The 12,051-nt window shown below is 48.2% G+C and overlaps 1 protein-coding gene across 2 annotated transcripts in view; it reads left to right on the forward strand.

Moving 5' to 3' along the window:
- LOC126236000 (uncharacterized) overlaps window positions 1–10,917 on the forward strand; it is a 75,821-nt gene extending 64,904 nt beyond the window's left edge. The window contains exons 3-4 of one of the 2 annotated variants that reach the window (XM_049945009.1): window positions 6,709–8,190; window positions 8,239–10,917. In XM_049945009.1, coding sequence (XP_049800966.1) covers window positions 6,709–8,190; window positions 8,239–10,182 — 3,426 coding nt within the window. In that variant the 3' untranslated portion in view covers window positions 10,183–10,917. Of the gene's footprint in view, window positions 1–6,708 lie in introns of both variants that reach the window. The other variant, XM_049945008.1, reaches the window with a different exon arrangement.
- Window positions 10,918–12,051: the final 1,134 nt, after the last annotated feature.

Consider the following 12,051-nt stretch of genomic DNA (forward strand, 5'->3'; position numbering starts at 1 on the left):
ATACGCGCTCATAGATTGGGTCGAAATCGAACGAAGGGTAGCGGTTTGAAGGGCAGAGGAAAAAAAGTGCCAAGGCAAGAGCCAAGGGAAAAAAACCTCTGCGATGGTTAGGTCGGGTGGTAAGAGCAGTAGCGGTTGTCTTGCTGCCTGCGATAGGTCGTGCAAGGATAGGCTTTGTTAGTAGTGGGTATCATGCATGTCGATACCTTGACGTTGTGCGTTTGTGCTGCTCGGCGGCTGGCGCTGGGTGCTGGTAGAGTCCTCGTTCAGCGTCAGCAACCTGCAACAGTTAGGTTTATTATCGTTCTTGTGTCCGATAGGTCATATATCGGAAGCACAGTGTGAGGTAATGTTGGCGGATTGTTTGTGCGTCTGTGGGCGAGCTCGTCGGTGTCCCTGCTGTGGCCTGTTAGTCGGCTCTAATAGCAGCTGGTATTTACCAGTCAGTGTTGCTGATATACAGGGGCTTGCCGACGTTTGTCGCTTGTTTGCGTATGTTAGTTTACCATAGGTGGCTATGCCCTAGCTAGCAGTGTCTTTGGCCGCTTGTGCTTCCACCTATGTTTGTGATCGTAGTTTCCCAGAGTGAGGATGAAAGGATTGTTCGAGTGTCTCGAGTTCCTGTGTAGTCGTGTGGCGTGTTTTTTGAATACTTCCTTGAGGGTATCAAGGTACGAATCAGTGCAAGCAGATACATCTGTTGATCGATATATACAGATGTGTAGCCAATAAAGAAACCTGGAGAACCGGTAGTAAATAAAAGGAACTTGAGAGCTCCATTTTTCATCATAGTTGGATATCCAAAGACACCAACCGGTTAATTGTTGCAGGTGTTGCGTCTACAAAGTCTTTCAGGCACGCCGGCCGCGGTGGTCTAGCGGTTCTAGGCGCTCAGTCAGGAACCGCGCGACTCCTACGGTCGCAGGTTCGAATCCTGCCTCGGGCATGGATGTGTGTGATGTCCTTAGGTTAGTTAGGTTTAAGTAGTTCTAAGTTCTAGGGGACTTATGACCACAGATGTTGAGTCCCATAGTGCTCAGAGCCATTTTTTTCTTTCAGGCACCCATCAATTTTCTTACTGGGCAGTCGTGGACAATGTGTGACAGTCGCATTGGCCATAATCGGAAATTTCCCACTTCTGTAGCGTTGTTTCGTCACGGCGTTGCCAGGTCAGATACGGTTGAGGGGCCGCCATATTTTTCTTGGTTGGTTCGCACCTGGGAGTTGGATGATCGCATCTATGTTGTCTAGTAGTCTTAATGACCCTGGAGGGCGTCCACTGATTTCTCCATTCATCTCTTAAATTGTGGATCATTTTGAGTTTCATCCATTCATGTGTTACTGCTTGTTGTCGTCTTCGGAGATTTGGTGGGCCAGTATTGGCTAGTTTTGACAGCCGTGGTGTTGGTGTGGATTTACGAGTCCTGTCACGATACTAATCATTTACAGGTTGACTATTATTAAACCATATGGAAAAAAACGTAAAACGGCGTGCACACACTTAATTCAACATATAAACGTCACTATAGATATTCGGATTTAGGTTGTGACATGTTCGATATGGCTGTTGTCATTGGCGATGATCTGTCGCAGATGAATAGCGAAATTCTGCATGACCCGCTGAAGTATCGGAACATCGATACTGTCGAGGGCCTCCTGAATGGCTGTTTTCAGCTCAGCACTCGTTTTGGGGTAATTGGTGTACACCTTGCCTTTAATATAGCCCCACCAAAAAGGAGTCGCATGTGTTCAGATACGGAGAATATGGCGGCAATCGAGGCCCTTGCCAGTGGCCTATGGGTACCCCTGAGCCAGACTTCACTCCCCAAAGTGCTCCTCCAGGACATCAAACACTCTCCTTCTTCGATAGGGTCGAGCTCCGTCTTGCATAAACCTCATGTTGTCGAAATCAGGCTCACTTTGGATAATGGGGATGAAATCATCTCCAAAACGTTCACATACCATTCAGTAGTGACTGTGCCATCAAGGAATGTCGCACCGATTATTCCGTGACTGGACATTGCACACCACACGGTCACCCGTTGAGGGTCAGAAGACTTCTCGATCGCGAAATGCGGATTCTCAGTCCCCCAAATGCGCCAATTTTGCTTATTGACGAACCCATCCAAATGAAAGTGGGCTTCGTCGCTAAACCAAACCATATTCACATTAAAGTCCTATTTGTCAATTCTGTGGTCAGTAGTATGGTTGACGGGTTTGAATTTTGTATGGGAAGAGATGCAGGTTCTCTGTACCGCGACATTTTCAGGTGCAAATGGCCGACAGCAACAAGGCGCTTGCTATTTCCCATCCTGCCCCGCGGCCAAACGTGCAGTTTGAACGCCCTAACGTAAACCGTTGAGAAGTTATGACGATTTAATTTCCTATAGTTCAGTAACCGTCACCCTGTAGATGGAAGTCTATTTTGTTGACATGACATCATCTTCTCCAAACAGGAAAACGTTATTCGGCGACAGGTTACACAAGTGCTTGTGCTGTAGTTCTTAACATGTTTGCATTAGATCCTCAGCTAGCACCAACGAGGTTCCCTAAGATACTATTTCTCGACTTTAGCTTCTGTCCTGTTAGTTCTAGGTTTCTCCTACATGTCGAGGCTCTGTTGAGAGCCACACCCAGAAACGTGGAGTGTCGACAATGTCGTAATTTTTTTGTTGCCGGAGATTACACTCAATTCTCTGTTTGCCAGTCAGGTGGCTTGGTGGAATGAGCTGGGTTTTGTTTTATTAGGGTTCGGGCAAAGCCTCCGCTTTTTGTAATGCTGATCGAGCTTCTCTGGCTCGTTAGTGTCTTTTTACCTTCTTCGAATGTGTTGCTTTGAGTTGCAATCGCTAGGTCGTCGGCGTAGCTAAGCTTTACAGAATCAGTGGTGTCTATGTCGCTGATGCAAAATTTAAATAAAAGCGGAGCCCTGTGGGACACCAGTCTTTATGTATAGGATTTACTTGCGGTGTCTCCAATGTTAATTTTAAAAGAACGGTTTTAAGCATGTTTTCTGCTAGTTCTGTGATCTTTGAGCTGGACACGGTTTGATTTAGCGTATACATTGATCTGTCCAGCCACAAGGTATCTACGATGCTGTGAGGTCAATAAATGCAACTGAGAATTCTTTTCTCTCTCTCTCTCTCTCTCTCTCTCTCTCTCTCTCTCTCTCTCTCTTGGAAGCCTGCTTCTGCAAGTGGCGTTAGGTCGGGAACTTGCTCTCAGCAGCCTCGATTAGCGCGAGATCATGCTTGATGTAGGGGAGCAGGGTTGTGGCAGCAATTATTGGACGTATTCGATTACACAGAAATCTTTCCAGTAGCATTATAACAAATGCTTAGTAGTGCCATTGGACAATAGGTCACTGGATCTTCTTTAGATTTTCCTGGCTTGGAAATTAGTAGTTTTTGCAGTTTTAAACTGCCGAGGAATTTTTCCGCTGTCCAGTATTGCATTCTAAAATTGTAGTAGCCACTGTCGTGCTTTCTTTCCTAGTTGTTTAATGGTCTCTAGAAATGTACCATCCAGTCCAGAAGTTTTCCTGTTTCTAAGGGATTTCGTTTATGGGTTTCTGCGAAATTGTGTTGTCAAGTTGCTGCGAGGCTTTTGGGGTATCAATTTTCCCGTCGCAGTCTCAACAATAGCTAAACACAGCACGTGCGGAACATTGTTTGGGTACACAAAAAGTCACGTGCGGTATCGTGTGCGACTGCGCTGTGTCTTTAATCATCGCTTTCCCAGGAACTTTATCTGCCAGGGAGTTTCAAATTTATCGTCTTCCGCCGGTTTTATTTATTTATTTATTGGCGTCCTGAACTTGGCCGTACGGCCATCTCAACACTGGAAATGATATACAGTTTGTTCTGATAATTGAGATTGTAAATAAGTCTAGCCGACCCAATTTTCAACAGCATCTCCGTTCAGTGCGACGGCCTTTCGCCACCTCTCTGGGAGGGCCTGTATGCCCGCGCAGTACCACTATTGGTCGACACTTCTTGCTGCAACAATAATCGCCCCCCATCGTCCACGTACAGTTTCCTGCCGAGTGCATCCTTCAGTGGGCAAAACAGTTGGAAGTCGAAGATGCAACATGCGGGCTGTAAGATGGATTAGGAAGAACAGTCCAATGAAGTTTTGCGAGCTGCTGTCGGGTGCTCAGACTTGGGTGAGGCCTTGCGTTGACATGAAGAAGGAGAAGTTCGTTTGGATTTTTGTGGTTACGAACACATTGCAGGAGTCACAGCTGTGAGCGGCCGACCAGCACGTGGGAGATCGGATAGGTTTGCGCGACCGTGTTGCGATGATGACAGACGCTTCGCTTAACGACTCACCGTGCGTTTCTCAGACAGGTCTTCGTAGACATTCCGCAAGCGTCTTTGAATATCTGCGATGCTGTGGTTTTTCTCCAAAAGAAATTAAGACAGCTCTGCTGAAAGCACCTCCGTCACAGACGGCATTTTGAAAGCTACATATGACGCCGCCACCTATCGGAACTTTATGAAACTACAGGGGCTGAAGCGGTCCACAATTCTCCACAACAAATTCCTCTTTTTCTTTTTTAACCGAAACTGACCGAGTAAAAAAGTGTTGCATTGGTTATCGAACGCTCCTCGTATATTTAACAAGAGAACGCTAGTGCCACGTCCAGAAATTCAAACTCGAAATGAGGCTAATCCTGTGGTTACAATACTCCTTCACATTTTTAGAGCTGGCGTGGTCTGTCGGGAGCCAGCGATTGATGCTTTTAAACAGTAAACAACTCGTCACAAGTCTTCAGCTGAACTCATTTGTAAATGATTTGAACTTAGAGAAGGATGTATACCTATACCACAGGAAACATCGGCATAAGATATTCTCGATTTAGGTTCGTGGGACGAAGGTATAGACTTACAGGGAACTACCAATATTATACTCGTAAGTTGTGTTTCAGAGGATTTCTTAAATTTAGGTTCACTCTACAATTTTCAACATGTACCTGACGTCTGGATGTGCACTGAATGGGTAGCAGTATTTCTCTTGCCGAAACTACGCAAGAAATTTAGTACGCTGTGACATACGTATCTGATAACATACAGCTTGGCAAAGCTAAGCTTTTCCTGAGCCAAATCTGCTAAAAAATATTATAATATTGGTGACTTCTTATCTGAAGTAAAACTGTGGTATCATTTTTGTGCGAGAGCACAAGTATCTATAAGTCTATCAATCACTGATATTATTGGTAAACATACAGTTTTTTTCCAGTTATGGCAAAGGCTGTACTAGTTCTTGTTTATCCTGATACTGCATGCACAATTCAACTATGCTTCACTGCTCCAGGAAGAGTAAAACTTTGGTTGTATTCTGTATTGAGTGAAAAACAGGTTATGTGAGTTATTAATGCTAAATGTCCACAGAGGAAAAGTAATTGAGCGATTCTCATTCGCATTCAAACCCGATGAAGTGTAATATTACTGTAGTTTCTTATCACGTGTGTTCTTTAGAGTTACTCACTGAATAGAAGGCAAATGATATCTCTGCATTTACTAAACATCTGATTCCATGTCTCACGTCACATCATCTTTTGTTTTTCCTAACGTTTCGGGAAGTGAAAATTTTATGCTACTTCGACGAGTCACATCATCTTCATCGCTACATGCTGTCAATTCGAACCTGTGACTGTGCCTTTTGTGGGATGCCACTTGTCCAGATTAGTCTCTGTATCTACAGAGGGCAAGATCTGTGGTACTGACAATGATGGTTGGCGACACTCTCATTATTATTCAAACATTCGCACATTTACACATTCTTTTACAATACTCGACATAGCTTTCTTAATTGTATGGTAACTTTTCCATCCAACTTCCAAAGTATAATACACATGACCGGCTCTCTGGTACGCACTAGACAGAGTATTACATATTCACAACTAAGTTACACCCGATATAGAGCACGTGTCCGGCTCTGAAGAACACCGGCAACAGAGTGACTATTACATGTTCACATCTAAGTAACGCACGGTACTGAGATACGTGTCCGACCCTCCAGAACACCCGGAACAGAGTGACTAGCGCAGCCAAAGTACATCGTCTCCTAGGCACACCAAAGCGACCCGAAGGTGTCTGAAGCACTTTCGTTACAATATCGTTTCTCTTATGTTTCTCAAAACTAGTGAAATTTAATAAAAAGAAACGACGGATTCATAGAGTGACCATGAGAGATTGTCGTACTAAAAGCTGGGTTAAATACAATAAAAGGTATAGATAGTTAATTAGAGAAGTTAGGCGTTTTGGCGCCTAGCACCCAAACGTGCCGACCAATCAGAAGTAAGTTCAGTACAATTAGGCAGACTCTCCCATGAGCTTGTACGTGCTGTACAAGCTGTCGCTTGTACCTTACTCCACTTTTGTACCATATGCTACTTCACGTGTATCAAGCTGCATCAAGGCGAGCTTCTAGCGAAATAAAATACTGGTGGCCACACGGTGTTTTTCATGTTTACGAACATTACCAGAAGAGAAAGAAGTGGTAAGTGACGAATAAAAATTCTAGGACTGAATGGGGATTGAAGCCCAGACCAGTGGATCTGTAACCTGGCAGTGAGTGGGGGCGATGAATACCACGATGTCTGAAATAGTCGTCGTCGTTATATTTATCATCAACATCCGTAACCAGTATGTGTACCGATTTACTGAAGAAGAATGAAAGCAATTCCTTCTTTCTGTTCGGCAGGCACTTCCGGGTACGGCTCTGCACTGCGCCGTCTCAAATAGCCAAAAGGACGCGCAGGGTCCTGTGGAGACGATAGACATCAAAGAAGAGCCTATAGACGACGACGACGATGAGGCGGCGGTAGAGGGCGTGGACGACGAGCAATTCGAGGATGCCGAAGTGGAAATAGAGGTGGTGGCCGTGTCACAGGACAGGACGGCAGAGGGCACCACGGCGACGGAGCAGCAGCAACAGCAGCAGAAGGAAAAGGGCAGGGGGGAGGAGGTGGTCTCGGGGAACGGCAGCTGCCTGCAGCTGACTCCGCCGCGGTCGCCGTCTGTCGCGTCTGAAGCGACGTACTCTACATCGGAGTCGGGCAGCTCGACAGAAAGGAACTCGCCCGAGCAGCAGCAGGAGGGGGAGGAAAGGGCGGAGGGTCGCTGCTCCGACCTCAGTAGGGAGGGCGGCGGCAGCATCTGCAGGTACTGCGCCAAGTGGCACCCCGACCCGCAAACCTGCCAGGAGCACGAGCGCAGCTGCCCGCGCCGCAGCGGCGCAGACGACGACGACCACCAGCAGCAGCAGCAGCAGCAGCAGGAGGAGGAGGAGGAAGCGGCGGCGGCGGTGCCGCGGCGGCCGCCGCCGCCGCCGGGCAAGTACTCCAACCAGTGCCGCTTCTGCACCAAGTGGTTCCAGAAGACGAGCGTCTGCCGCGTCCATGAGAGGGAGTGTGGCCCTCTGCACGGCTACGCGGCGCCCGAGCTGGTTAGCGGCCGCGGCTCCGGCAAACGCTGCCGCTCCTGCTCGGCGCTCTTCCTGTCTAAAGCTGGCCGCAGCATCCACGAGTACCACTGCTTCCGCCGCGAGCGACAGATCCAGAGCGGCGAGCTGCCGCCGGTCGCGCCCAGTGCCGCAGAGCCGCAGTCCCAGAGCGCAGCGCTGCGCAAGCTGCCGCCGACGCCCAAGTACTGCAACCAGTGCCGCTTCTGCCGCAGGTACTTCCCGCGTGTGCCGTTGCGCCGCCTCCACGAGGCCCAGTGCGGCCCCCGTTTCGGCTACCGGCCGCCGCCGCCGACGACGACGACGACGACGACGACGACGCCACAGACGGTCCCCAGCCCTTCCTGTGAGGGCGCCGGCGCCGGTGAGAGGCAGTGCTCCTACTGTGGCAAGCGGTTGAAGACGTTGGCGGGCCGCAACGGGCACGAGTACTATTGCCGGCGCCGCTCCCTCCCGACGCGTCACAACCTGACCGCCAACCAGTGCCGCTACTGCCACGCGCGCTACCTCTCGCGGTCGCAGCGCCTCTCCCACGAACTCTCGTGCGCCGAGGCCTCCGGATGGCTGGATGGGCCGAAGGCGGACGCTGCGTTGCAGGCCGGTGGGAGGGATGCTGTCAAGTGCCGCTACTGCGGCAAGGGCCACCTCAAGTGGCGGTCGCTGCTCACGCACGAGTTCCACTGCCGACGTAAGGCGCCGCCGCGTGGCGAGGCGGGCTCGCAGGTGGCTGCAGAGGCGGGCTCGCAGGTGGCTGCAGAGGCGGGCTCGCAGGTGGCTGCGGAGGCGGACACGCAGGTGGTTGCGGAGGTGGGCACGCAGGAGGCTACGGAGGCGGCTGTGGAGGTGGTGGAGCCATCAGCACCAGAGGTGGTGGAGGCACCAGCACCACCTGGTGATACAGGCAGCAGTGGTGACAACGAAAAGGACGAGAGCGTCAGTCCTTCAGGCAGCACTGCGTCTGGAGACAAGAGGCAGGGCCCACTCAATCGTTGCAGTCGTTGCCACAAGTGGTGTAAGACCAAGCACGGCCGGAAGTTGCACGAAGCATATTGCTCGCGCAATTTTCATATGACTATCGCAGGAAGGTGGTACAAGTGTTCGTATTGCTCTCGAGTCTTCCTCAGACGTTGTTCTTGTGTCATGCACGAGCGTCACTGTCCCCAGGCGACAGACCGTACGTGCGACTCTGGTACAGTCAGTCGTGCAGCTGTGTCTGTTGTGCCAGAAAGACGAGAGCAGCAGTTAGGATCGACTGCCTGTGACGGTGCACAGTTACGTGGCGGATCGACAGACGAACGGGAAGTAATATTTCCAGGGCTGTCACAGTCAGAGCGGAAGAGGAAGAATGTGGACAGTCCGTCGTGTCTACCGTCAGCTGCTAATGCCAAAGAAATGGACGTCTGCATGTGCCGGTATTGCGACAAGGCTTTCAAGTACCGCGAGTGCCTGCGTACCCACGAAGTGAAATGTGGTGCAATTGCTGCCTACCAGTATAGCACCCCGCCCCACCGTTCACCCACCTTCTTCACGTGCCCTCTCTGCCGCAAGGCCTTCAAGTTCCGCAGAAAGCTCCACAATCACTGGAAAGTCTGCAGGGCACGCACTTCTGTCGTAGCTGAAGCGGCTGAACTGAACGGGGAAGCGAAATCGACACGGGCCGTACCTGAGCGACTAGAGGGAAGTGGTGGAGGTGGAGGAGTAAAGGCGCCATTTGGCACAAAGTCCTCTCCGGGTGAAGACCCCGTGGAGTGGCGCGGCTGGCCCAGCGGCTACTCCCAGACAGTTGAGGACTCCCTTACCGACGACGACAGTGTCACCGGTGTGGCAGACTCGTCCGGGCTCAGCTGCAAGCTCTGCCACAAGGATTTCTGCTCAAGGGTGCTGCTAGAGCTGCACACACTAAACGAATGTGTCTACCAGCGCATCCGCAATGACCATGCCTACGCCCAGTGTGAGTCACCCAGTGTCGACGAGTCCACACTGATGCGCATGGCCAGAGTCGAGCTGCAGCGACTGCTGCTCTGCTCGTGCTGCGGCCGTATCTTCGGGGACCGGCAGGAACTGTCAGACCACGAGATGGCCGAGAGACAGAGGCATGGCCAGACGTCGACAGAGGCTCGAGATCAGTCTTCGGGAGACCTTGAGGCCACCCACGTGCAGAAGAGGATAAAACTCGCAGAGGCGACGCGTGAGTTGGGTCTGCATCTGGAAGGTAGAGGACAGCAAGAATCCAATTGCAGGGTGGAGCAGCTGACGGCAAATTATCAGGCAGTTGCAGCAACTGATAAACTGGAGGATGCAGACAGCAGGCGAGAATCAAATAAAAACTGTCTCCCGCGGGAAGTTCTTTTGGATGGTGATTGCCAGCAATTGAAACAGGTCTATTCAGAGGATAGCGATCAGAAGCTGGAGATAAAAAAAGAAGAGATTGATTTCCAGCACCTGGAAAGGCAGCATTTGGAGAGTGCGAATGGTGAACGAGGACTGAGTAACAAATCAGTACTTCAGATACTGGTCAAAAATAATAGTGATTGTAAGCAAGAACATCTTAAAGATGACCCCGGTAAAAAGGTTCCTTCCACCAACAGTGGACTAGAACAGGAGAGCCAAAGAGAAATAGTTCATCCGCAGCATCAGGAATGTATCTCCGATGACGACAAATGGCAATTGCAGAACAAAATGCCAAATCTGGCTCATTTGCTGCAACAACAGTGACCGGAGGGTCCAAACAATAGGCAGAGTGACCAGAAGTGCAGTGAAGAGCATGGCAGGGAGGAAACAGCACACAAGAAGCAGTGACCAAAGATTACGAGGAGCCGCAATACCATCCAGTGTTACAGGGACAAGGAGGCAACCTTCCATAGGGTTTGTGTAATGGTCTGGACTGTTAGTCACAGAATGGAAGTGCAGCCACTGTTCCTTATATTTTGCCATCATAAGCCACTTCTGCTTCAGTATTATCGAAGGCTGTTGTACGGGTGGTGTAAGTGCAGATGCAGTGGTAGAAAAATATCTCTCCTACCCCCCCGCTGTCTCACCCTTGTGTGGCCTTGCGTTTTTTGCTCTTTTGGGTGTCATGATTCCTGACAAGCACCAGCAGAGGAAGGACCTAAACTTGTCCTGTTCAATTGTCAACTGCACAGCTTTTCAACTAGTCAACAGCTAATGCTGTGTCCTAACATTTCTGTCGATTTTGGAAAGCAGTCACTCATCTTACACCTTCTCTGGATACTTTTTATTTTTAATTTGTTGATATACTGGGCTGAAAATGGCTGTGAAAGAATGTGTTTTTTTCCCCTAGTTCACAGACATGCAGGAATGTCACTATAATTATCTGAAAAGTGTTTGTGCTTGTCAATTGTTGATGTATGGAGGGGATGATGATCCATGAAATATTGTCAATATCCCTGTTTTGTTCTGTAATGTATGTAGAAATACCATAATTTTTGTAACGCTTTTTTTGAAATCATATAATAAATGATTCAAGTTTTTTTATATGGCCTCTTATACATGGAGAAATATGTACAGAGTGAATCTCTGTTGGTTATAGGATGAATGGAACACTAATTTCTTTATAAGAGTTAAAAAACTATATGCTATAATGTAATAGTGTATCTTACCTATATTGCGTATTTTAATGTTGAACCTACTTCTGTTAATTTATAAGGGACAATGTAGTGTTCTATATTGACACTGCAATAGCCCAGAGAACAGAAAAAAGTAAGTAAACAAGCCTTTTTATTAAAAATTTAAAAATGGGTGGCTGGGATCACATGGGCCTTTCTTGTCCAAATTGGGATCTACCTTCAACCATTTTGTGCATATTATTTTTATGAACTATTTGTAAGGCTCCTCCTTTCATCCAGTATGGGAATGTGTTGCCAGTGTGGGTAATTGGGCATGAGCTGGTCAAATACACTGGAGTTCCAATCTCAGATTACAGAAAGATTTGTGTGTGTGGACACACTGAAAATGCATATAGCAGGAGCAGTGGGAACATGGCTGAAGATATTTTTGTTGATTTCTGTTTTTTTGCCATTTTGTGTATTTTGAGCATATGCCTAAAGAAAGTTTGATAACGCAGATTAAAAGCCTAGCCAAAAACTTTTGGACCTACATTCCATTTTAACGACCTTGTCGAAAAAGTCTTGTCAGTATCGCATTTGTAACCATGTCTTCTTTTTTTTTCCAGTGAGATAAAATCTCATACAATGTGATGAGTCAAAAAGTATCAACATCATTTACTATTTTTCCATGACACTGTAATTAACTCCATAGTATCTGCTCATTTCTATGATTCTGCCCCCTTACACTTCCAGTCATATCCATATTCTGCAAGCCACTGTGAATTGAATGACACAAAGCCTCCCTATTGTAAGACATATTACAGTTCCTTCCCTTTCCATTTGTATTGGTGCATGGAAAGAATGACTGCTTAAATACTACGTGCATGTTGTAATTAGCCTTGTCTTTGCAGTTCCCATGGCTGCAGTATTTAAGGGCTACAGTATATTTCTAGATTCCTCATATAATATTAGGTCTTAAAAATTTTGTTGAGAGACTTTCATGGATTTCTGATTCTTA

Source organism: Schistocerca nitens, chromosome 2 (genome assembly GCF_023898315.1).
Source record: "Schistocerca nitens isolate TAMUIC-IGC-003100 chromosome 2, iqSchNite1.1, whole genome shotgun sequence".
Taxonomy (NCBI): domain Eukaryota; kingdom Metazoa; phylum Arthropoda; class Insecta; order Orthoptera; family Acrididae; genus Schistocerca; species Schistocerca nitens.